The following is a 26,889-nucleotide window of genomic DNA, read 5'->3' on the forward strand; positions in this document are numbered from 1 at the left end:
TGTGCCAGGTCCAGTTATCCCTTATTAGTATAGAAAAGGTGTTTCTAGCAGCTTAGACTGATAGAAGGTAGCTATGGCAAAGCAGCTTAGGCTGAACTAGGAGACATGTAAAGCTCCTACTATACCACTGGTGTCATATGCACAATATCATAAGAAAACACAATACACAGAAGTACTTAAAATAAAGGTACTTTATTTTTATGACAATATGCCAAAAGTATCTCAGTGAGTACCCTCAGTATGAGGATAAGTTATATACACAAGATATATGTACACAAACCAAACTTAGGTAAGTAATAGCAAGAAAAGTAATGCAAACAGTGCAGAATTACAATAGATTGCAATAGGGGCACATAGGTATAGGGGCAACACAAACCATATACTCCAAAAGTGGAATGCGAACCACGCATGGACCCCAAACCTATGTGAGCTTGTAGAGGGTCGCTGGGACTGTAAGAAAACAGGGAGGGTTAGAAAAATAGCCCACCCCAAGACCCTGAAAGGTAAGTGTAAAGTGCACCTACTACCCCCAGAGAGCACAGAAGTCGTGATAGGGGGATTCTGCAGGAAGAACAAACACCAGCAATGCAACAACAGTGGATTTCCGGACCTGAGTACCTGTAAGACAAGGGGACCAAGTCCAATAGTCGCGACAGTGTCTAGAATGGGCAGGAGCCCAGGAAATGCCAGCTGAGGGTGCAAGGAAGCTGCCACCGGATGGAAGAAGCTTGGAGTTCTGCAAGAAAGAAGAGAGCTAGGGACTTCGCCTTTGGAAGACGGATGTCCCACGTCACGATGAAGCTTGCAGAGGTGTTCCCACGCAGAAAGACCACAAACAAGCCTTGCTAGCTGCAAGGGTCGCGGTAGAGGTTTTTGGGTGCTGCTGTGGCCCAGGAAGGACCAGGATGTCGCCACTTGAAGGAGGAGACAGAGGGTGCGCCCAGCAAGTCAGGGAGCCCTCACAGAAGCAGGCAGCACCCGCAGAAGTACCTGAACAGGTACTTGGAAGAAGAGTGAACCGGAGTCCACGTGAAGTCACAAAAGGGAGTCCCACGCACCCGGAGGACAACTCAGAAGGTTGTGCACTGCAGGTTAGAGTGTCGGGGACCCAGGCTTGGCTGTGCACGAAGGAAATCCTGGAAGAGTGCACAGGAGCCGGAGCAGCTGCAAATCACGCGGTACCCAGCAATGCAGTCTAGCATGGGGAGGCAAGGACTTACCTCCACCAAACTTGAACTGAAGAGTCACTGGACTGTGGGAGTCACTTGGACAGAGTTGCCGAGTTCCAGGGACCACGCTCGTCGGGCTGAGAGGGGACCCAGAGGACCAGTGATGCAGTTAGCAGGGGGAAGATTCCGTCGACCCACGGGAGACTTCTTCAGAGCTCCAGGTGCAGGGAGGAGGCAGGCTACCCCCAGAACATACACCACCTGGAAACAGTCGAGAAAGCCGGCAGGATAAGGCGATACAAGGTTGCTAGTAGTCGTCTTGCTACTTTGTTGCGGTTTTGCAGTCGTCCTGAGCAGTCAGCGGTCGATCCTTTGGCAGAAGGTGAAGAGGGAGATGCAGAGGAACTCTGGTGAGCGCTTGCATTCGTTATCTGAAGAATTCCCCAAAGCAGAGACCCTAAATAGCCAGAAAAGGAGGTTTGGCTACCAAGGAAGGAGGATTAGCTACCAAGAGAGGTAAGAGCCTATCAGAAGGAGCCTCTGACGTCACCTGCTGGCACTGGCCACTCAGAGCAGTCCAGTGTGCCACAAACACCTCTGTTTCCAAGATGGCAGAGGTCTGGGACACACTGGAGGAGCTCTGGGCACCTCCCCTGGGAGGTGCAGGTTTCCTTTGCCCAGTTTCGCGCCAGAGCAGGGCTGGGGGATCCCTAAACCAGTGTAGACTGGCTTATGCAGAGATGGGCACTATCTGTGCCCATCAAAGCATTTTCAGAGGCTGGGGGAGGCTACTCCTCCCCAGCCTTCACACCTATTTCCAAAGGGAGAGGGTGTGACACCCTCTCTCAGAGGGAATCCTTTGTTCTGCCTTCCAGGGCCAGGGCTGCCTGAACCCCAGGAGGGCAGAAACCTGTCTGAGGGGTTGGCAGCAGCTGCAGTGGAGACCCCGGAAAGGCAGTTTGGCAGTATCCGGGTACTATGCTAGAGACCTTGGGGATCATGTTACATGGCCATGTTCGGAGTTACCATTGTGACGCTGTACATAGGTAGTGACCTATGTACAGGGCACGCTTGTAATGGTGTCCCCGCACTCACAAAGTCCGGGGAATTTGCCCTGAACGATGTGGGGGCACCTTGGCTAGTGCTAGGGTGCCCACACACTGAGTAACTTTGCACCCAACCTTCACCAGGTGAAGGTTAGACATATAGGTGACTTATAAGTTACTTAAGTGCAGTGGTAAATGGCTGTGAAATAACGTGGACGTTATTTCACTCAGGCTGCACTGGCAGGCCTGTGTAAGAATTGTCAGAGCTCCCTATGGGTGGCAAAAGAAATGCTGCAGCCCATAGGGATCTCCTGGAACCCCAATACCCTGGGTACCTCAGTACCATTTACTAGGGAATTATAAGGGTGTTCCAGTATGCCAATGTGAATTTAGTCACTAGCCTGTTAGTGACAAATTTGGAAAGCAGAGAGAGCATAACCACTGAGGTTCTGGTTAGCAGAGCCCTAGTGAGACAGTTAGCCATCACACAGGGAACACATTCAGGGCACATACTTATCAGCACTGGGGCCCTGCCTGGCAGGGTCCCAGTGACACATAGACTAAAACAACATATATACAGTGAAATATGGGGGTAACATGCCAGGCAAGATGGTACTTTCCTACAACGGCTATACTCACCGTCGTCATCGGCATTGGTGTTCCAGGTGGAGCATAACGTAGAAGATCATCGTAAAAACTTACAGTTCGGGTTCCATGGCGGCGTTGTTCTTCCCTGTGTCTCCAATGGTAAGTCTTTTCTCTTCTGTGATGTGTTTCCGCCAGGCTTTTGATGGTGTTGGTACCGCCCCGGAAAACATGGCTGATTGTCGGGTCTTATTATGGTGGGCGGTACTTTGTCTCCCACCTGGCTGTGATGGTTGCGTGGTGTTTCCGCCCTGGCGGATGGTGTGGTACATTGGCTGTCTATGGGAGTTCTCACCGCCATGGTCATTATTTGGCGGTAATTACTGCCTCTTTATCACTCACCACGAAGGTCATAATGAGGGCCTTAGTCTTTATTTTATCACTTTGCCAAACTATGCTGGCTCTGCACCAAGTCTGGGCAGGGTCCATAACATAGTGGCACTTCTTTTGTGAAAGTAGTTCCTGTGTCTCAACGTTAGAACCACCCAGACCCTAGTTGTTATGTAATGAGCAAAATGGAAACTATGGAACCAAAAACATGGTTTTTATTAAGCCCTGCCTACCCTTATAAGAAACTGTGTGCTCCTGGGAATCACTTTTTCCAACACATTCCTCTACTCCTCTTTTTTTTTTCTTCTATTTTTTGCAGAAATCAGAACAACCTAAATCAAACTCATCACTAGCAGTACTTTTATTATAAGTAAGCAGGCCTGTAATCCAACAATCATTTGATTTTATCCATGGACAGAAAACACTCAGACCCATATTTACTAGAAAATGATGCAGCTTGGGGCTCAAGTCAGCTTGCTGTGTCGTGCCATTAGGCAAGTGCGGTGATGCGTCGTATTTATAGCAATATGTTGCATCGCTGTACTTTCCTCTGTGCTGACACAAAATTGGCAGCCAAGCACCAACACAGGCACCCTTGCACACATAGAAAGAGCAAAAAACGAGGAGAAATAAAGTTATTTCTCATTATTGCGCCACTTTTACACTATCCCTGGGGTGGTGTAGGAATCTGACACATTCCCAGGTTTACGAAACCTTGTAAATCTGGGAATGCGTCAGATTCCATCAGTGTTGCGTGGGAACACCCACAGCAACACCCGTGGAACACCCCTTTCACGCAGTTATGTGTGAAAGAGGGCCATATTTACAAGGCCATGAAAAGCCACACAAGGTGGTATTACGCGGCCTTGTAAATATGTGCGGGTACACTGCGTCTCCGGAGTGTCACAAGAGTGATGCTCCAGCGGCGTTATTGTGCCGCAGAGGCCTTTAAATATGCCCCTCATTTTCACATACCATTCACTAAAACGTGGAGTAGTGTGTTACCGACCTTGAAACAAAGTCATGCACTGTGGTGTTGGTACTCTTGCTTCATCAAATTATTTAATCCCAGTAAAATTATGTCCACTGTATGCCTGTGGCCCCTTACTTGCCACAATATGAAAAAGTGGATGAACCACTGAAAGCTCAAATCTAGCTCAAGCAAAATACCTGGCTCTGACTAAACTCAAAGCTATATGGGCTCCTCAAGCCCAAAATGTTCTCAGCCTTCCTGCGTTCTAATCTCACGCGCCAAGAATTAAAGACAGAATTAAGATCTGATGCAAAACAAAAGAGAGAAAGATGCCCATCTAGTGGCTGAACTGCATAACGTGAATTCAGAAAATCTCTAATCCCTTCTTGACCACATTTTGTGATCCTGGGCAATTATTTTATTTCACCCTGCCTCCTTTTCTTTTTTTATTATCAACTATGAGAGCACCTTGTAATACAAGAGTGCAGGATGTGCGCTGTTCAAAAACTTTTCTTGTGTTTGATTTAATAAATTATAATATTGTTCCATGTATAATAACAACCTAGGCCACATAGATGGTGAACATGACAAATGACTTGTCTCTTGGCTCACTAATGGCATTGTTGTCAAAAGTGGATGGAAGGCATGAACATTTCTAAATTTATGTCTGAAAACTATTATTTCTAACAAATGCCACTCAATGCAGTCATATAATCTGATGTATTAAGGTAACAAACATCCACATTAGAAAAATGCACTTTTTTAAAATTTTGAACATACTTTATAATATTTCCATGTGTGTTGCACAGTGCCTCTAAACATGAAAGCATGCCTAAAGTTAAGTTTTGCAGGACGCCGCCTGTGCTTTTTTTTCTTTACTTCAGTTAACATGTAATAAACGACCTGCCAGTTTATTATCTTTCTGAATGTTAATGTTTTTTTTAAGTAAGCCGTAGCCCAGTGCTGCTGCTCATCAGGGGGCCGCATGTAAAGGTTAGGCAGTCGCAAGTGGCCCCTGGACCCTGCAATGAGCATCCCAGTTCAACTCTTTAAATACGTAAATTGATTGTGTATTTCTTGACACCATTAAGACCCTTATCATGAATTTCCTGGTATTACCTGGTAACTCTTCCAGAATGAAAGGAAGAGTAGATTTAAGTAGTAGTATAGGCTTTTATCGATCAGGGAGGGGTAGCATTAAAGGGTAAAAAGCAATATTAAGAGTTTAGAGATAAAGTTAGCGTTAAGGGGTAATAAGGGGTTTTAGAGATTAGGGATGGGTAGTGTTAAGGAATAGTAAGGTTTTTTTGTTTTTTTTTTGTTTAAGAGTTCATGGATATGTAGCACTAAGAGGCAGTATAGGTTTTTTCAGGGTTCAGGCATGGTTAGCATCAAGAGATAGTAAGGGTGTTTTCTATTTAAGGAAAGGGTAGAGTTATGAAAATGTAAGAGGTTTTCAGGCCTCATAAATGGTAGCTCAAAGGAATAGTAAGGGGATTAGGGTTCAGGAATAGTAATGAACTTATGACCTCCCAATATTTATCCATTGTCCAAGCAATAAATAATACTACATAAATAGTTGTCTCTTTCCTAGTGTTAGTGGTAATGTGATATGTACACTCATCTGTAACGTTAATTATGACATTTTAAATTGTATTTACGACATCAAGGGTGAGGTCGGAAGCATTGTATTTGGTCTTTTATACAGACTTCAGTACAGGCCTTTAAATGTGGCACCAAGGTTTACGAAATTATGAGGTAGTAGTTTCTATAGAACTGAGTGGATGGTGGCACGAACTAAACAATGAGTAATTAGTCACATCATAATGACATTTTAGGCATTTTGCTTTCAGGAGGTGGGCAAAACCAGTGGATGTGCAACAATGCCAATGAATGGGGAATTCGGTTTGGTGTTTTGGAAAATTAGAAATGCTGATGAACAGATTTTTATTTGCAGTTTGAATGAACCACTGATAACCCTGACTACTGTACTGCAGGGACACAACTCTTAATATCTACAGCTTTCATCCCTCAAAACGTCTATGAAGGACCCACTGCTTACCATTTGAAAGACGACATGTTTCTTTTCTTTCTCACAGGTCCTAAAAATAACTCTATCATCAGGAGCAATGAAGTCCACCGTTTCAAGCGCCTCTGTGTAGGGGAAAGAAATAGCGGTAAAGAGAACGTAGAGCGTATTTTCACTTTTGTTGTGCCAAAAACAGATATGAAGTAAAGAGCAGGGTCACCCAGACACACGCACTCTGAGATAGCCTTTACAATGTAAGTTAAGATCCCCTGCAAAAGGAAGAAGAACAGGAGACTGACTACCTTGGACTTTTTAAATATAGACAGTGGAAGTAATACATTTAGGCAGAAATGTAGTACAGTCGGTTACTTTTTTTTTTTAGGTTTCAGTCACTGCCATACATACTTGTTACTGAACTTACCATGTTAGACTTCGTTTTTTAAACACACAAACGGATTCATAACTGGCATCAAATTAGCAGAACTTTCTTTGAAACTATATCAACATTTGTAAAGTGCAAAAACATATCGTAGAAGATACTTAGCATCAACAAAGAGGGGGAAGAAATCAGTGAAAAGAAATACGTCAGATGCCAAAAAACCTAAAGTGAAAGCTAAGTTGATATTAGGTCTTTAAAATACTCGCAACTCTTTAAATGTTTCTCTTTAGGTTTACCAAGCAAGCCCCTGCATGATGTTCCCAGCACTCATATAACCCAAGGTTAGTGGTGGACGGTTAGTTTTACCTCCATGTGGTAACCGTGGAGCACTCTTGAAAACATACCTTTTGTTTTGAATTAACATTTTAAGATCTTTAGCACTATAATGTTGGTCAGCTCCAAAGCTCCAAGTTGAAGGCAGCAGCTCTCGCACTCTACTCCTCCCTCAACCCTGTAGCCTCCGCTTCACATGTAGCCTTTACTCCCCTTACTCTCTACTAGGCACGGAGCAGGACACTCCACATCAGACAAATGCGGATTCTTGTGTGCACACAATCAGTTTTATACATTCACACAATAGGATTTGGCTTTTCTACAGTGCATGATCAGAGAGACCACAACACACAATATACACAAGGACACAGAGGGTTAGAATATTACAAACTTCAATGCAACAAACACAATGCAAATGTCCGCAAGAAAAGTATACTGATCACACACACTACATACAGACACAGACGACAGCCTGCACAGTTGACATGTGACCTGTTGTCATGTTCGACGCCAGCTGGTCTTTGATTTTTGGCATATTACATTTCGCATGCTTGTTTTTTTGAGTCAATCCATTTAATGGCAACCATATTCTTTAGTACTATAAATCAAGTGTTAATAGCTAAACGTTCAAAACTGGCTGATGGTTTGACCCTATGGGCTTTCAAGGCAGCGACACACACACGTCGAGTTCCGGAAATTGCCAGTCAGTTATTTTTGTTAACTGCAAGTGTTTCACATATATGCAGTGTTTAATATTTTCATTATGCTAGGCTATAAAAAAAAATCAGTTTTAATTTGCTATGTTTACATTTTGCTGCAAAGAGTGGATCCACCTCACATAATTCTTGCAATTACACATGCGCAAAACTGGCTTTTCCTTTACCAACTCATGTGAAGACACGGATTTCTAAATGTACCACAAAATAAAAAAGTTAAAGTCACATTATCATAGTTCAGTTATTCTTCAAAAACAATTATTCTGGGGGCCGTGGCCAAGGCGAGTACCCAGTTGGACACATATCCTCTGAGCTCCGTACCCCAGGCCAACAAATAACAATTTTGACAGCATGATGCGGCGACACCAGATTCTGCTGGCAAAAGCAAATTAGACCCCATGACTGTTTCCCCAATCTGCCATAACTGCCTACAAGGACCCAAACAAAACTGACCAGTCTCAGAGCCTGCCATAACAAAGATGGCTGCCAGACCTCTGCGAGATTGCGCAGAGCCGTTAACCCCTTCTGTGCCGAGGACGTAGTGGTTGCGTCCTTCGGCACAGTGCTTCTGTGCCGAGGACGTAACCACTACGTCCTCGGCACACAGCCCAGAGGGAGCGCTCTCGCTCCCTCTGTGTGCTTCCCCCCACCCCCCCAAGGCAGGGATGGAAGGGGAAGCCCTTCCCCTTCCACCTCCGACCCCCCCCATAATGACATCAGTGCGCGATCGCGCGCTGACTTCATTATCGGGTTCTCGCCGCACAGCAAGCCATTTGCTTCCTGTGCGGCCACGTTGGAAGAGGTAAGATTCTCTTCCCGGTGGGTGGGGGGCTGTGCAGAAAGAGGCACCAGGGAAAGGAAAAGCTTTTCCTTTCCCCCGGTGTCTCTTTGAGCATTCCTGCTGCCCGATCGCGTTGCGATCGGGCAGCAGGAATGCCCACTAGACACCAGGGATTTTTTTTTTTTTTGTTCATTCGTGTTTTTGACTTGCGGGGAGCGGCCCCTTGGGCAAGGGTCGCTCCCCTTTTGGGGGCAACTAATTACGGACATTTCTGGGGCACATGTACCGAGGCCATTTACCGAGGCCATTTCTGCACCCCTTGGAGACAGATCGGCCTACTATTTTAGGCGGATCTGCCCCCAAGGGGGGGGGCAGACACCACTAGAACGACAGGGATTGTTTTTTATTTGTTTATTTTTGTGGGGGGGCGTCTCCTTGGTCACGGGGCGCCCCCCCAAGGGGGGCATTGACCTGTTGGCCATTTCTGCCCCCAAGGGGGGCAGAAGCCACTTAGACACCAGGGATAGTGTGTGTGTGTTAGTGGATGGGGGGGGGCCCTTGGGCAAGGGTCGCCCTCCACTTTGGGGGCACATGTACCGAGGCCATTTCTGCACCCCTTGGAGACAGATCGGCCTATTATTTTTAGGTTGATCTGCCCCCAAAGGGGGCAGAAACCACTAGAACGCCAGGGATTTTTTTTTTATTAGTTTATTTTTGTGGGGGGGCGTCCCCTTGGGCACGGGGCACCCCCCCCAAGGGGGGCATTGACCTGTTGGCCATTTCTGCCCCCCCCTGGGGGCAGATGGGCCTATTTTGTTAGGCCCATCCGCCCCCAAGGGGGGCAGAAGCCACTTAGACACCATGGATAGTGTGTGTGTGTGTGTGTGTTAGTGGATGGCGGGGGGGGCTTGGGCAAGGGTCGCACCCCACTTTGGGGGCACATGTACCGAGGCCATTTCTGCACCCCTTGGAGACAGATCGGCCTATTATTTTTAGGTTGATCTGCCCCCAAGGGGAGCAGAAACCACTAGAACGCCAGGGATTTTTTCTTTTTTTAGTTTATTTTTGTGGGGGGCATTGACCTGTTGGCCATTTCTACCCCCCCCGGGGGCAGATGTGCCTATTTTTTTAGGCCCGGGGCAGAAGCCACTTTGACACCAGGGATAGTGTGTGTGTGTTAGTGGATGTGGGGGGGGCGTTGGGCAAGGGTCGCCCCCCACTTTGGGGGCACATGTACCGAGGCCATTTCTGCACCCCTTGGAGACAGATCGGCCTATTATTTTTAGTCTGATCTGCCCCCAAGGGGGGCAGAAACCACTAGAACGCCAGGGATTTTTTCTTTTTTTAGTTTATTTTTGTGGGGGGCATTGACCTGTTGGCCATTTCTGCCCCCCTTGGGGGCAGAAGCCACTTAGGCACCAGGGATAGTGTTGTGTTTTTTTTTGTTTGGGGGCTGTCCCCTTGGGCAAGGGTCGCTCCCCATGGGGACACACTACTAAAGGTATTTTCTGCCCTCCTTGGGGCAGATAGGCCTATTTTTTTAGTAGGCCCATCTGCCCTTATGGCAGAATCCACTTAGGCACCAATTTCTAAATGTTTGATGGTGGGGTGTTTGTCAACTGATGAAGTATTTGCATTTGTGATAAAAAAAAAATCCACTTTTTTGTTCTAGTTCAAAGCTTTTGCTTTATTTGCTGTGGCTCCTTGCGGTTTTGGCGGTGGTTGACCTGCAGTTTGCACAGTTGCATGTTTTAGGTAAGTAAAAACAATTTACTCCAAAGGAGTATTGTTGCCATGCATGAATGACATGTTTGTAGGGGGTGTACTAAATGCAGGATTGTGTGTGAAATTGTCCTTAGATTTGTGCACAATGATATTTGTTTTGTCTTATTTCTAATTTGCCTTTCTTTCTTTCGTTTTAGTGGGATATCATTGGTGATTGCTGTGTCTGTGCAGAGTAGTTGCTGGTAAATCAAGCTTTTTCAGGCAAGTGAGCAGTATAGTTTTTGAGTTTATAACTCTTACTAACAAAGCTACACTTTGTTACTTGTCTTACACAGTGCTGGTTGTTGGTGGTGAATTTGTCCAGTTAATTTTAGTAGGAAAGATCATGGCTAGCCGCAGGATGACCGCTCAGCAGGTGGTTGGTATGCTTTTTGAGTCATTGTCTGATCATGATTATGAGACGGACTCTGCATCTGAGGCAGAGGAGGAAGTGAGAGATTCTGGCAGGGATGTTTCTGTTGGAGGGGAATCTTCTGATGATGAAGCCACACTCAGTGCAGATGAAGGGCCTGTTTTAGAGGAGGACACTGATGTGCCATTAGTGCAGCAACATGGGGCTGAAAGATTCCCCGTTATAAGACCTGATGTCTGGATTGCCCCAAACATGGAGCAGCCAGAGTTGCCTGCCTTTACTGGTCTCCCGGGGTGTAACGCCAATACAGAGAACTTTTTGCCTATCAATTTCTTTGAGTTATTCATGGATGATGTGTTTTTGGAAGAGATTGTTGAGCAGACTAATTTGTATGCGGAGCAGCATTTGAGGGACAACGCTGCTAGACTTAGGCCACACTCTAGAGCTGCCCAGTGGATTCCCACAAATTTGGAGGAGATAAAAAAGTTTTTGGGTTTGACTTTTTTGATGGGGTTGATAAGGAAGCCGTCACTGGCTTCTTATTGGTCTACTAGTCCCTTGATGGCAACAGCTATATTTCCTGCGACCATGAGTCGTAATCGGTATTTGCTTCTTCTTAGGATGCTGCATTTTGTTGACAATGCATTAGCCTTGCCACAAGATCACCCAGATTCTGACTGTCTTTTTAAGATTAGGCCTGTCCTTGATCATTTTGTAGATCGGTTTTCGGAGGTCTATGTTCCAGGCAAAGAGATAAGTGTGGACGAGTCTTTGGTCCTCTTCAAGGGTCGTTTGGTTTTTAGGCAGTACATTCCTAGCAAAAGGGCACGATATGGAATTAAATTGTATATGCTGTCTGAAAGTAGTACAGAATATGTGTATAGTTTCCGTGTCTACACTTGTAGGGATTCCAATATTGACCCCCCTGGTTGTCCTCCCACTTTTGGAGTTACTGAGAAAATTGTGTGGGATCTTGGTAGACGACTGTTCAACAAAGGTCACCATTTGTATGTAGATAACTTCTACACTGGAGTGCAGTTGTTCAAGGAATTGTTTAAAGTGGACACTGTTGCTTGTGGCACAATTCGTTGTAACCGGAAAGGCTATCCAAGGGAGCTTGTTTGTAAAAAACTTGAGAGGGGACAGTGCTGTGCCTTGCGGAATGATGAGCTGCTAGCTTTGAAATTTTCAGACAAGAGGGATGTCTACATGCTAAGTACCATCCATGATGAGAGTACTTCCCCCGTGACTGTTTGGGGCCAGGTTGCTGAAGTGCGCAAACCTGTGTGCATTTTAGATTATAATAGGCACATGGGAGGTGTAGATAGAGTTGATCAGAGGTTGGAACCTTATACTGCCATTCGTAAGTCTTACGTTTGGTATAAGAAGTTAGCAATTCACCTCTTCCACTTAGCAACCTTCAATGCTTTTATTGTGTTTAGGGATAGGTCTCCAGAGTCAAAGATGACATTTGTGAAATTTCAGGAGTCAGTGATAGGGAGCCTTATTGTGGTGGAACAGGCCAGAGTTCCAAGAGAAGCAGTGGTGGAGGATGTGGCTAGACTGAAAGATCGCCACTTTGCTGAGCACATTCCTCCCACACCCAAAAAAGACTTTCCAGCTAAGAAATGTAGAGTGTGTTTTCGAAGAGGTATCTGGAGGGAGACTCGAATGTACTGCCCAGATTGTCCTTCAAAGCCTGGGCTGTGTGTGGGTGGTTGTTTTAAGAATTACCACACCCAGAAGAATTTCTGGGAACAACCATGAGTGTAAACTCATGTCTGTTTTGTATTTTCATGTGTTCAGTTTCATGGTTAGCATTTCTGTCATGTACTTAGTTAGAGCTTTTGTGTTTGTAGTTTTGTAATTCTTTCTACTTAGTTAGGGGTTCCTCTGTTTAAAAAAAAAAAAAAATGATGCCATTGTGTGTGGAGTGGGGCTTGGCTGAGAGTGTACATATTGACTTGCTGTTGGCTACTGCAACACACTGCCAGCCAAACACCAGTCCACACACTCCCATCAGCTGGTGTGAATGTTGTATCAGGCATGTGGGCGTATGTAAGTGATGGGCCCTTGAGTGGCGCTGTCTGTCGATGTGAGTGTTGTAATGTGCTGGGCCCGTGGCTGGCGGTGTGAATGGTCTTGTGCGTGTCATGTATGAAAGTTGTGTGAATGGACTGTAAAGCAGTTGGTGCCTTGTCGCGGCTTTACAGCTCACGAGCTGTGAGTCATTGGTTCAGTTGTTTGCCTTTCAGTTATTAACAGTGCATTTCATTTTTGTGAAATCTCTTGTTAATAAAATTTGATCCACTGAACCATCACTCACCCTCGTGCCAAATCCAACCAGTATGTGTGGTAAAAATGACAAAACCTGCTCCACTGTAATCAGGCGTCGCAGCACACCTGTGACACGCTAGGTGCCTCAGGTGGGGCCCCGATGATAAAGCGTGCCACCAACTTGGTTGGTGGGTGAGGGGTCTTTTTCACATAACCTAAGTGCGTTTCTTTTCACAATTTTAGTGTTTGGCACATCACGGACGTATGTGGACACATCAAAATGATATATTACAAAACTACCTGTGTTTGGGGGGGGAGGGGGCACCTATGTTTTTGGTCCTGGGTGCGGCCTTCATCTAGGGAAACCTACCAAACCCAGACATTTTTTTAAACTAGACACCCCAAGGAGTCCAGGGAGGTGTGGCTTTCGTGGATCCCCCAACATTTTCTTACCCAGACTCCTCGGCAAACCTCAAAATTTGCTTAAAAAAGCATATATTTTCCTGACTTTTCTTCGTAGGATCACCGCTCCAGCACAAAATTCCTACTCCCCAGTGTTCCCCTCAGTCTCCCAAGTAAAATGACACCTCACTTATGTGGGTCCCCAAAGCAGAGTCAGTCTAAAGATGTATAAAAGAATATGTCTTTATAAACTCGCTGTGCTATCCCCTCTATCTCTACAAGTTTTGGGCCTTATTCTGTTGCAGGCACCTGGCCCACCCACACAAGTGAGGTATAATTTTTACCGGGAGACTTGGGGGAACGCTGGGTGGAAGGAAATTTGTGGCTCCTCTCAGATTCCAGAACTTTCTGTCACCATAATGTGAGGTAAATGTGTTTTTTAGCCATATTTTGAGGTTTGCAAAGGATTCTGGGTAACAGAACCTGGTCAGAGCCCCACAAGTCACCCCATCTTGGATTCCCCTAGGTCTCTAGTTTTCAAAAATGCACAGGTTTGGTAGGTTTCCCTAGGTGCCGGCTGAGCTAGAGGCCAAAATCTACAGGTAGGCACTTTGCAAAAAACAGCTCTGTTTTCTGTGAAAAAATGGGATGTGTTCATGTTGTGTTTTGGGGCATATCCTGTTGTGGGCGCTAGGCCTACCCACACAAGTGAGGTACCATTTTTATCGGGAGACTTGGGGGAACGCTGGTAGGAAGGAAATTTGTGGCTCCTCTCAGATTCCAGAACTTTCTGTCACCGAAATGTGAGGAAAATGTGTTTTTTTAGCCAAATTTTGAGGTTTGCAAAGGATTCTGGGTAACAGAACCTGGTCAGAGCCCCACAAGTCACCCCATCTTGGATTCCCCTAGGTCTCTAGTTTTCAAAAATGCACAGGTTTGGTTGGTTTCCCTAGGTTCCGGCTGAGCTAGAGGCCAAAATCTACATGTAGGCACTTTGCAAAAAACACCTCTGTTTTCTTTAAAAGAATGTGATGTGTCCACGTTGTGTTTTGGGGCGTTTCCTGTCGCGGGCGCTAGGCCTACCCACACAGGTGAGGTATCATTTTTATCGGGAGACTTGGGGGAACGCTGGGTGGAAGAAAATTTGTGGCTCCTCTCAGATTCCAGAACTTTCTGTCACCGAAATGTGAGGAAAATGTGTTTTTTTTAGCCAAATTTTGAGGTTTGCAAAGGATTCTGGGTAACAGAACCTGGTCAGAGCCCCACAAGTCACCCCATCTTGGATTCCCCTAGGTCTCTAGTTTTCAAAAATGCACAGGTTTGGTTGGTTTCCCCTAGGTTCCGGCTGAGCTAGAGGCCAAAATCTACAGGTAGGCACTTTGCAAAAAAACACCTCTGTTTTCTTTAAAAGAATGTGATGTGTCCACGTTGTGTTTTGGGGCGTTTCCTGTCGCGGGCGCTAGGCCTACCCACACAGGTGAGGTATCATTTTTATCGGGAGACTTGGGGGAACGCTGGGTGGAAGGAAATTTGTGGCTCCTCTCAGATTCCAGAACTTTCTGTCACCGAAATGTGAGGAAAATGTGTTTTTTTAGCCAAGTTTTGAGGTTTGCAAAGGATTCTGGGTAACAGAACCTGGTCAGAGCCCCACAAGTCACCCCATCTTGGATTCCCCTAGGTCTCTAGTTTTCAAAAATGCACAGGTTTTGTAGGTTTCCCTAGGTGCCGGCTGAGCTAGAGGCCAAAATCTACAGGTAGGCACTTTGCAAAAAACACCTCTGTTTTCTTTAAAAAAAATGTGATGTGTCCATGTTGTGTTTTGGGGCGTTTCCTGTCGCGGGCGCTAGGCCTACCCACACAAGTGAGGTATTATTTTTATCAGGAGACTTGGGGGAACGCTGGGTGGAAGGAAATTTGTGGCTCCTCTTAGATTCCAGAACTTTCGGTCACCGAAATGTGAGGAAAATTTGTTTTTTTAGCCACATTTTGAGGTTTGCAAAGGATTCTGGGTAACAGAACCTGGTCAGAGCCCCACAAGTCACTCCATCTTGGATTCCCCTAGGTCTCTAGTTTTAAAAAATGCACAGGTTTGGTAGGTTTCCCTAGATGCCGGCTGAGCTAGAGGCCAAAATCTACAGGTAGACACTTTGCAAAAAACACCTCTGTTTTCTTTTTAAAAAAATGTGATGTGTCCACGTTGTGAGGTATTATTTTTATCGGGAGACTTGGGGGAACATAGATTAGCAAAACAAGTGTTATTGCCCCATGTCTTTCTCTACATTTTTTCCTTCCAAATATAAGAGAGTGTGTAAAAAAAGACATCTATTTGAGAAATGCCCTGTGATTCACATGCTAGTATGGTCACCCCGGAATTCAGAGATGTGCAAATAAACACTGCTCCTCAACACCTTATCTTGTGCCCATTTTGGAAATACAAAGGTTTTCTTGATAGCTCTTTTTCACTCTTTATATTTCAGCAAATGAATTGCTGTATACCCGGTATAGAATGAAAACGCACTGCAGGGTGCAGCTCATTTATTGGCTCTGGGTACCTAGGGTTCTTGATGAACCTACAAGTCCTATATATCCCCGCAACCAGAGGAGTCCAGCAGACGTAACTGTATATTGCTTTCGAAAATCTGACATTGCAGGAAAAAGTTACAGAGTAAAACGTAGAGAAAAATTGCTGTTTTTTTCACCTCAATTTCAATATTTTTCTTTTTCAGTTGTTGTTTTCTGTAGGAAACCCTTGTAGGATCTACACAAATTACCCCTTGCTGAATTCAGAATTTTGTCTACTTTTCAGGAATGTTGCGGTTTCTGGGATCCAGCGTTGGTTTCATGCCCATTTCTGTCACTGACTGGAATGAGGCTGAAAGCATAAAAAAATCGTAAAAATGGGGTATGTCCAAGTAAAATGCCAAAATTGTGTTGAAAAATTGGGTTTTCTGATTCAAGTGTGCCTGTTCCTGAAAGCTGGGAAGCTGGTGATTTTAGCACCGCAAACCCTTTGTTGATGCCCTTTTCAGGGGAAAAAACACGAGCCTTCTTCTGCAGCCCCTTTTTCCCATTTTTTTTTAAAAAAACGAAATTTTCACTGTATTTTGGCTAATTTCTTGGCCTCCTTCTGGGGAACCCACAAAGTCTGTGTACCTCTAGAATCCCTAGGATGTTGGGAAAAAAGGACGCAAATTTGGCGTGGGTAGCTTATGTGAACAAAAAGTTATGAGGGCCTACGCGCGAACTGCCAAAAAAAAGGCTCGGCACAGGAGGGGGGAAAGGCCTGGCAGCGAAGGGGTTAAACGCCGCTGTTGCTCCATCCATGGCTGGATCTTGCAGTTCCTGGGCCCTGTGAATCTCTCAAAAGCTTGCATTAATCAGTGGTGTGCCACATATGGGACTAATATATGCACTGTTGCTGTGGCGCGTCAGAATACTCCAAGTAGAGGCAGCACCTGTTGTGATTCACAGCTCTACACTGTGGGCCCGCCTCCACCTAGTGTACATCATGGCATAACCATAATCTGGGCTGGATCTGGGACCACAGCTGGTCCATTTGGGTCCCCCTGCCCGCCTGTCCCTGTGCCCCTACCTCTCAGCATGGTTTCATCCAAGTAAAAAACATAAAAGACTGCCAACATAAAGAAGATTTTACTGGCAGAAGCAAGATAAGTCTACTCCATTGAGAAGCGAAGATTCCGATTCTTTGTCAGGACTAGAGGTTCGGATTATGCTTCTCCTTCTTTACTACTCATTTGACAGCAGGCGATGAAACAGTTTAAACATACAACATTTAACTACACATCCCATGATGCTTTTGCCCATCAACCTCGCCAATCATAGCCCAGTCGACCCCTCAAATACAGAAGGCACCACCTCTACGCCTCTTTCTTTGCTCCTCAGCAGTCAAGATAAGTGCCTTTTAGTCTACTTGGTATATGCTGTTAAGCTTTTGGTCTAGTATTAATTAATTGGGTGATTTTGTTATTTGTAGTGCATTTACCACACTTACTGTTTGTTGTGTGGGAAATCAAATGTCTTAAGAGTTTTTCTTTCTCGTCATTTAATTCCATTGTAGCAGCTGTGCGCTGTTTTTCTTTCTTCCTTCCAAGCAAATAGCGCTGACTGCTGATTAGTCGCCCACCGCTCGTTCTCTCTTTTTCACTTGTCAGGACTATAACCTTTCTGCACCTGTGCTCCCTTTCCTCTCGTGCAGTGGTTGGAGCCTTCACATATTGGGCCCAACTTCAGGAGCCTGGAAACGCGTGCATAGCCCAGTTGGGCTCCCCGTTGGGTGCCACGTGCAGTCCCCTTTCTTTCATATAGCCAGCAAATATTTTATTAGCACTCGGCCCATGCATTACTCCGTATTTCCTCCTGCAGAGTGACGCCTTCTACTCAGGCTGCAATAAAAAAAGAGATCCATCTTCCCTTCTGAGTGGAGCGCGCACTCATATTTGTTTTGGGCTCCACCTGACGCCCTTTCCAGTAGAGTGGGCTGGGGCTGAAATAATCAAGGTTTACAACTTAGGCTGAGGAGACTTGGCATACGTGCCAATAGTTAAGACAAATGCACTTGAGGTTAGCTCCCCCTCATGATTAACAACCTTTGGGGTAGCCTTGGCAGTTTTTTCACTTATTTTAATAAAATGGCTCCCTGGAAGTCTTTCGAAAAAGAGGAATATGGGCAATATTATGTCCCTGAGGATCAGGACCACCATATGGATGATGATCTGGTGGAGGCACTAGATGCCTCAGTCCAGCAATCTGTGAACAGAGCTCTGGAGACATCTGTGCTGCATTCTGTTAACAAGGTTTTAGCGGCAGCTCTCACACCTATCACAGCCCAATTGGAACTTTTTGCCAAGCAACAAGGGTTTGACCAACCCTCTGTTTTTAGGCACTCAAAAGAAGTGGCTGACAAGTCCTGTAAGGCTAAAGCTAAGTCTAAGGACTGGCCTCATGATGTGGTTTTGTCCGCCTTATCTCAGGCTCCCCTAGGGAATCATGAATATTGCTTGTCCACTTCAACATCAAAAAGTAATTCCAGCCAACAGAAGGCAGGCACGGATTCAGGCACAGCTACTAGTGAGTCCTCATTCTCATCAGGACAAAAGCAAGGAAAAATCTTACCCGACTCAACCTTTATTTTAGTTATTTCACTTTTAATCTAGAAGACATCATTCATCCCAGGTCTTCGGACTGGGTTTCCGCACAGGCGGTGATGGAATATCTCCATGATGAGCTGAGAAAGAGTTTTGATAAAGAGGTCCACAACATGCTTTGGGCGTAGTGCCAGAGATCTGATCTGCCTGACAAAGTGGTGCAAACACATGAAATACACCCCAGCATGCTTACATTCTTAATAAAAATTAAATATAAAATACACAAAAGATCCTAAGAAAGGAATTGACCACGCAAGTTAAGATAAAATGCTGGCCATCTCAGGTCAAGTGACAAAGTTCTTAGAGCTGGCTTTGGCCGCAAAAGAGTCAGGTTCTCCCTCAAAGACTGAGACATCCTGGCTGAATGGACTCAACGTGCGCTCTGCCTCAAAGGCAAAGCAAACAGTGCCATTTCTGCAGAACAAATCCAAATCGATTTATACAGCACGACTTATCACCCCAAGGGGTATCCAGACACTGGCTGTAGTGGCTGCCAGCTGGCTGGTTATTTCTCAAAGAGACATGTTTTTAGTTTTTTCCTGAATTCTATGAGGGTGTGTGTGGTCCACAGGTGAGTGGGTATGTCGTTCCGGTTCTTGGCGGTGAGGTAAGAGAAGGTGTGACCTCCGCTGCGGCTGTGACGAATTCTCAGGATTTGAGCGAGGTTTGTTGATCGGAGCTCTCTGGCAGGGCGGTGGAAGGAGAATCGGTGGTTAATGAGGTTGGGTCCGATGTTGTGGAGGACTCAAAGCGATGGTGAGGACCTTAAGCTTGCATCTCTTGAGAACAGGTGGCCAGTTCAGGTCCTTGAGGTGGGGGGTGATGTGGGTCATTCTGGGTAGATCCAAGACGAGTCTTGCGGCTGCTTTCAAGATGGTCTGGAGTAGGTGGAAGAGTTGGGTGGGGAGTCTGAAGTAGATGGCGTTTCCATAGTCCAGTCTGCTGGTGATGGTGACCTGGGTTATTGTCTTTCTGGTTTCGGCGTGAATCCATGTGAAAATCCTGCGTAGCATGCGGAGTTGGTGGAAGCAGGATGATGCCACGGCATTTAACTGCTGTTTGAAGGTGAATTTGTTGTCCAAGATGATGCCAAGATTTCAGACGTGTTCTGTCTGGGTTGGGGGGTTGGCCACCACGAGTCGTTCCAGGGGGTGCAGTTGTTCCCAAAGATGATCACTTCTGATTTTTCGGTGTTCAATTTTAGTTAGTTGGATTTCATCCAATTGGCGATGTGGCTCATAACTTTGCTGTAGTGGTCTCTGAGGGAGGCATGGTCTTTGGAAAGGGAGAGAATGAGTTGAGTGTCATTGGCATTTGAGATGATGTTAAGTCTGTGAGAATGCAGAATCTCAGCCAGTGGTGTTATGTAGGTGTTGAACAGGGTGGGGCTGAGGAAGGAACCCTGGGGGACTCCACACATGGCATTCTTGCGTTCGAAGTAAAAGGTGGGAGGCTGACTCTGGGTGCATCCTGTGATGAGAGTGTGGATCCATTTGAGGGCATTGATTCTGTTCCTGATGTGGTGGAGTCCTGGAGGCGAGGGAGTAGTGGGAGGGGTCGAAAGCGGCAGGGAGGTAGAGTAGTATCAATGCCACCTTCTCTCCCCGGTTAAGGAGGGACTCTATGTCGTCTGTTGCTGCAATGAAGGAGGTCTCAGTGCTGTAGTTGTTGCGGAAAGCGCATTGGGAGATGTCCAATGGGTCATATTTTTCCAGGTGTTCATAGAGCTGTTTGTTGATGGCTTTTTCCAGGATTTAGGCTGGGAATGGGAGCAGCAAGATGGGGGCGATAATTTTTGAGTTTGCTGGGTTTGCATTTGGGTTCGTGAGGAACGGCTTGACTTCTGCTTGTTTCCAGGATTCTGGATTGGTGGCTGTTCTGATAGATGTGTTGATAATGGGAGTGAGGAAGTGGCTGAAAATCCCTTCTCATGCGGATAAACCCGAAATTGACGGAGCTGACCATGGGGACGCTGTCCCTTTTGCAGAAGGTCGACTATTCAGCAACATGTTTGTTAAAGATGATGAAAAATTCACCAATACTGTAATGGCTCTGGATAAAGCCAAATCCTCATTAAAGAAAGTGTTCCATGCAAACTGTTTTGCTAGGGCCGCGCGAGGTAGAGACTGCTCGCCAGGCCGTCAGTTTTTCCAAGGTGCCAAGAGATGACAATACGGCTATGACCGAGGAGGATTGCAGGACTCCACCAGTGGAGGAACCTTCTTCCCTTCAAGAAACCTTTATGGTAGAGGAAGAGGCAACAGAAGCAAACCAAAGGCCAATTTCCAATCCAATCATTCTACAGGTAAGACTCAACGATTCTTCACAAGTCAGGTTAGGAGGAAGGGTCCATTCTTTTCTGCACAACTGGCGTCTTAACTCAGGATGCTTGGGTTTTACAAATGATCCAGGATTTCAAGTTTGAGTTCTATCAAACTCCACAACAACAGTTTCTACCAACACAGCTACATTTTCCTGAGCAAGAGACAGCCTCCATAGACTCAGAAATTGAAGAGCAGCTGCAGAAGCATGCCGTGTTATTTTGCGATCCAGATCCATGGGGGTTCTGCAGCAATATCTTTCTAGTACAAAAAAGGAGGCAGTGATAGAATGTTTTTTAAACGTAACAGACTCCAACTACTACACAGTTTACATGCATTTCAAGATGGAGGGCATCCATCTTCTTACAGACATTCTTCAGGAGGGAGATTGTCCGTCTGGTCCTCAAAGATGCTCATCTCTCTACCTCCAGCTTCCCACCTCACAAGCGCTTCCTTCAGTTCCGATGGAAAGACAGGTGGCTCAAAGATTTGGTCTTTCCTTTTGGGTTTTCTTCAGCGCATGGTGCTTCACCAAGGTGATAAAACCGGTGAGAGCACATCTTGGAGAGAAAGGAGTGCGAATGATCATATATCTCAACGATATGTTGATCATGGCGCAGTCACAGGAGCTAGTAATGAAGCACCTTTAGATGACAATCTTTTGCACGATTTGGGGTTTGTAATCAACAAAACCAAATACAGTAGATTCTGAGCCTGTTCCACTCCATAGACTTCCTCGGTTTTGTGATATTCTGAGAGTGCTCAACTGTTACTTCCCAACTCCAAACTCCGGGACAAAAAGAAAGAGTTGAGGAAGGTCCTGTCCTGTCAATCTGAGAACTTGATGAAAGAAGCTGGCCTGGTGTGTGGTGGGTGCCTATGGTACTTACACCAGGTCCAGATATCCCCTCTCGGTGAAGTGTAAGCAGTGTCTAGAAGCCAGGCTCTCTAGAGGTAGCTGGGGATGAGGAGCCAAGGCTTATCGAGGAGACAAGCAAAACTCGTGCTATACCACTACAGTCACACGGTACTCACACACAAGAAAGAAAACGCTTGGTTGTACAAAAAAAAAAGGTTCTTTATTTTTGGAACACAGTATCAGAAAATACTAGGAGGTAAGTAAAAACACCACACACACACACACACACACACACACACACACACACCCCCCCCCCCCCAAAAAAAAAACAGTAAGAGGCATAAAAAGGTTAGAAAACAGTGTAAAATAGCAATACGCAATTGTAGCCCTGGGGGAGCCCAAACCACATACTAAGAAAGTGGAATGCGAACACAGGGCGAGGGGAGTTGGGAGTACTAGGAAACCACACAGGTAAGTTATATCGCCTCCCCAGCAACCAGGAATGCAGGAGTAAAACACTGGATTTACCCAAAACCACCTCAAAGGATGAAAAGAAGAAAATTAAGACACACAGAACAGCCTGCAAGGATACAGCAGTGGAAAACCGAAGATGGAGACCTGTGGAGAGAGGGGACCAAGTCCAAAAGTGTCCGTGGAGTCCAGGGGGAGTAGGTGACACTACCCACCCAGAGGTACCTTCTGGAGTTGGTCGATGATGAAGGAAGACAGGTCAGCACTGCAGCACAGAAGCTGAAGAAGAGTTCCGGATGCATGCAAGAGGTGTCCCACGCTGGAAGCTGGACTGTAGATGGGTGTCGGTGAAGGATTTCCACAAACAAGCCTTGGCAAAGGCAAACTTGCGGTTGGAGGAAAAGAGGTGCTGCCGGGGACCAGCAAGGTCCAGGACGACTCTGCCCAGGAGGGGGTGGGAGTCACAGGGGACTCTCCGCATCGCAGAAGGCCCACAGGAGCAGAGGCAGCGCCCACTAATGTCCCATGGGGCAGGGACATAGAAGTCGCAGAAGCAGCCCACACAGCACCACAGAAGTTGCCCCCACATCGTCAGAGGACCACGCAGAGGTTCCGAAATTGCAGGAGGGAGTGCTGGGGGCTGGAGCTACAGATCGCCTGAAGTTCCCCTTGGAGGTGAAGCTACAAGCCTTGGCAGCTGCAAAGGACACAGTGCACAGGGGTGCTGTCCTGCATTGAGTGAAAAGGACTTACCACCACCAAAGTGCGACAGCTGGTAGAGAGGACCAAGGGAGACACTCCAGACCACCACCCGTGATGCAGGACCCACACCACTCAGTATGACGGGAGATCCACGCAGCCGGTCGTTGATGCAGCCAGGTACCTGTAGTTACAGGGGAGTGATGCCTTAACCCCAAGGGAGATTCCTTCTTCTTGTGCAGGCTGAAGAGTTGCAGTCTTCTTAGGGTGCACAGCCAGTGGAAATGTTGCAAAGCTGGCAGGAGTTCCAGATACTGTCAGACTTTGGCGTAATCATACCTCTAAACATAGTATCTCTCCTACCAAACGTTCTTGCCACACACTTTGTTCTATTAAAAAACATTCTCCTCTTCATTCATGTGGAAAAATGCATTTGTGTAATAAGAGTGCTCGGTGGTGGTTAAACTGCTCAAATCCACGATGTCTATGCTGATGGAACTACAATTCCCAGCATCCTGGAGTACACATGATTAAGGGTGTAGTTCTTTCTGGAATTTTCATGATTGAGGGCGTGGTTCTGCTATAAAAACCGACCACTCCCAATTCCCTGTGCTTACTATTTTGGACTTTGCCTGGATTGGATTTGGTTTGGTGATTCCCATCTGGATTTGCCCTTTTGGTCCCCTGCTGTGCAGTGGATGGTCTCTGAAGTTCCAAGAAGCAAGTGGACGGACTTGCTGTCGTAAGAGTGTTTACTTTTCAGGAACATTTCTTTTTGAAAGACTGCACCAAAGCCAAATGTTTCATGTTTAATGACATGGTTTATTTTTCAGACAGAATCAAAGCTGAGAGTTTCATGTTTAGTAACATTGTTTATTTAGGATAGGAAACTGAAGTAATTGCTTGTTTAATCTTCAGTATCTTTGTTTAGTTAAAAATCTGAAAAGCGAAGCCCAGTGTTTGACCTTTAACAACATTGCTTTAGGAATATTCAAAGCTTTGTGTTATTTTAGTTTAAATATGCCCTGGGGATTAGTTACAATTCTAGTGCAACATATTTTTGTTTAAAAGGATTCTTTTAAGTAAAACTAAGCATGGTCATCTGCAGACATTATAAATGGTTCCAGCTGAATTGAATTATGTTATTCTTAAGTGTTTAAACAGATGACACATTTACACGGGGATGCTCATGTTTTAAAAATACTTCTTATTTAAATATTTTTGTTTATTTGAAGAATGAATCAATATAAGAGCGCATTCTATTGTGAAAGGTTAAACATTAGAATTCACTGTGTTTCTTGAGAAGAAAGATTCATAGGTATTTTTACAAAGTTGAAAAGTTACAGTTTTAGAATTCATTGTGCAATTTTGGACAAAAAGATGTTAACTAAAAGACATTGTAGATTTCATATTGTATTTTAATTATTAGATAAGCATATTTGAAGGATATTAATATTTCTTCTCAGATAGTATTTTGTGAACATATTATTAAATATTTGCATATTACTTGCCTTATAATAAATATTGGATAAATGTTTAAATATCCTTATAATTGTCTACTATGCATGTCTAAGAATCTTTTCTCTTTAGATTGCCTTTTATGCTGATCTTCTTTTTCCCTTTTGAGTATGATATTTGAAGTGATAATTGCCAACAATAAATCATAACAGAACAAAGACACAAATCCCGAGGAATCCGACTTTGACAGAATAGTAAGCCCACAAAATTTATTTTCCTCTTGGTTTGTGTTACTGTTTCAAAAATGGCCACTTTGGATACTGTTATGCAAGCTTTGAACCAATTACAAAAAGAATTGCAAGAATCAAAAAATACCACAGCAGCTCTCGTCACAAAGGTGACACAATTACAAGCCAAGGTAGATGGTGCAACAGCAATGCAACAAGGAGCCACTGCCCAATCACATGTTTCTCCTTCTCCCAGTAACATTTCAGTACATGTTCCCACTCAAATTCCTCCTGCTGCTCCAGAAAGATTCTCAGGAGATTCCTCCAAAGTACAAATTTTCCTCACGCAAGTGGAGTTACATTTTACATGCCGTCCAGCTGCTTTTCTGGATCCACAGTCGAGAATAGCCTTTCTCATTTCATATTTAACTGGAGATGCTGCTACATGGGCAGTACCATTAGTACGTCAAGATAGTAGGCTATTATACAATTGGCGCATGTTTATACAAGAGTTTGAAAAAGTTTTTGATCGACGATCTGTTACCTTACCAGCTGATAAAGAACTTTTAGAGTTACGACAAGGAAATAAAGATCTTATCACCTATCTCTCTCACTTTAATCGTCTGGTTATGGAAACATCTTGGCCTGAGGAGAAAAGAGCCGCAATTTTCTATCAGGGACTTAAAGACGAATTAAAAGATATTCTAGCACAAACTGATCCTCAACCTAAAACTTGCAATGATTTGATAGATCTCACGTTAAGATTAGATCATAGACTTACAGAAAGAAGAGGAGACAGAAAACGTCCTGAACGGAGTTTCTGGCGTTCTGCACAAAATCGAAATACATTTACATCCACTTCATCATCAGATAATACTGGCGAACCCATGGAAATAGGAATAATTCGTCAACCCCTAACTAAGGAAGAAAAAGAACTTTGTCGCCGCAAGGTACAATGTCTTTATTGTGGTAAGAAAGGACACTTTGTGAGAGATTGTCTATCAAAACCAAAGAATAAATCGGATTTAAATTTTAATTCAAAGAAACAAATAGCTATGCTTGAAAATTCTGAGGAAAACTAGTGGGCCCAAGAATCAAGGAAGGGGATCTCTTGGGTACAAAAATGATCCCTTCTGTACATTCCAAAACTAGTCATCATATTAGACATTTACGACTTTCTATACAAATTATAGTTCAAGGAAAATGGCAGACAGTTCAAGCACTAATAGATTCAGGTGCCACTGGAAATTTTGTAGATTCTCAAACTGTTAAATCACTGAAACTCACATGTACAAAAAAACAAATACCCGAGATTGTACAAGCTGTGGACGGAACTGAATTATCTGGAGGCCCTGTTACCATGTGTACTGTACCTATTCACACAATTTGTAAAAACATTAATGGTCAAGAACATCAAGAAAGCGTTTCTTTCGATATTATCCAAGCACCCCAGTATGGTTTCATATTTGGAATGCCATAGCTAGTATTACACAATCCACATATCGACTGGAAAGAACAAACAGTTAACTTTCTTTCAGAATTCTGTCAAAAGAATTGTTTTCATAATGATCAGAAAATTGTTTCACAATGTATCGCTACTGCAGCAGAAAAAGATACTAGCTTACCTCATATTTATAAAGAATATGAAGATGTTTTTAGTGAACAAGCCGCAAGTACCTTACCCCCACATAGAACGTACGATTGTCAAATAGATCTCATGCCAGGATCTATCATACCTAATTGTAGAATCTATGCTTTATCTGAAAAGGAGAATCTTGTTTTACGCAACTATCTTGATCAATGTTTAGAAAATAATTTGATTCGTCCTTCACGTTCACCAGCTGCCTCTCCACTATTTTTTGTACCAAAGTCAAATGGTGAATTACGACCATGCATAGACTATAGAGCCATGAATAAGATCACTGTAAAAAATAAATATCCATTACCATTAATCCCAGTACTATTAGATCAAGTTAAGAATGCAATAATTTATACTAAACTTGATTTACGAGGTGCTTATCATTTGGTTTGTATTTGTGGAGGTGATGAATGGAAAACAGCTTTTAAAACTCGTTATGGCCTGTTTGAATATCTGGTAATGCCTTTTGGTTTGTGCAATGCTCCTGCTGCTTTTCAATATTTTCTTAATGATGTGCTAAGAGAATATCTTGATATTTTTGTAATTGTATATATTGATGATATTCTGATCTATTCTACCTCAGTACAATTACATAAGGAACATGTAAAAAAGGTTTTACATACGTTAAGAATTCATCATTTATTTTGCAAGCTTAGTAAATGTGAATTTCACGTAACCACAGTGGAGTTTTTGGGAGTTATTTTAACACCTAAAGGAATGCAGATGACCGAAAGAAAAATCCAAGCCGTAATGGAATGGCCTACGCCTAAATCTGTACGTGATGTACAATGTTTTTTAGGTTTTGCTAATTTTTACCGGCGGTTTATAGATCA

At 44.5% G+C, this 26,889-nt stretch overlaps 1 protein-coding gene across 3 annotated transcripts in view; it reads right to left on the reverse strand.

Moving 5' to 3' along the window:
* Positions 1–26,889, reverse strand: part of DUS2 (dihydrouridine synthase 2) — a 403,339-nt gene that overhangs the window by 300,354 nt on the left and 76,096 nt on the right. For all 3 annotated transcript variants that reach the window (XM_069216243.1, XM_069216241.1, XM_069216242.1), the window contains one exon: positions 6,226–6,317. In XM_069216243.1, coding sequence (XP_069072344.1) covers positions 6,226–6,317 — 92 coding nt within the window. The remainder of the gene's footprint in view (positions 1–6,225; positions 6,318–26,889) is intronic.

The sequence above is a fragment of the Pleurodeles waltl genome, chromosome 12 (genome assembly GCF_031143425.1).
Source record: "Pleurodeles waltl isolate 20211129_DDA chromosome 12, aPleWal1.hap1.20221129, whole genome shotgun sequence".
In the NCBI taxonomy this organism is placed as follows: domain Eukaryota; kingdom Metazoa; phylum Chordata; class Amphibia; order Caudata; family Salamandridae; genus Pleurodeles; species Pleurodeles waltl.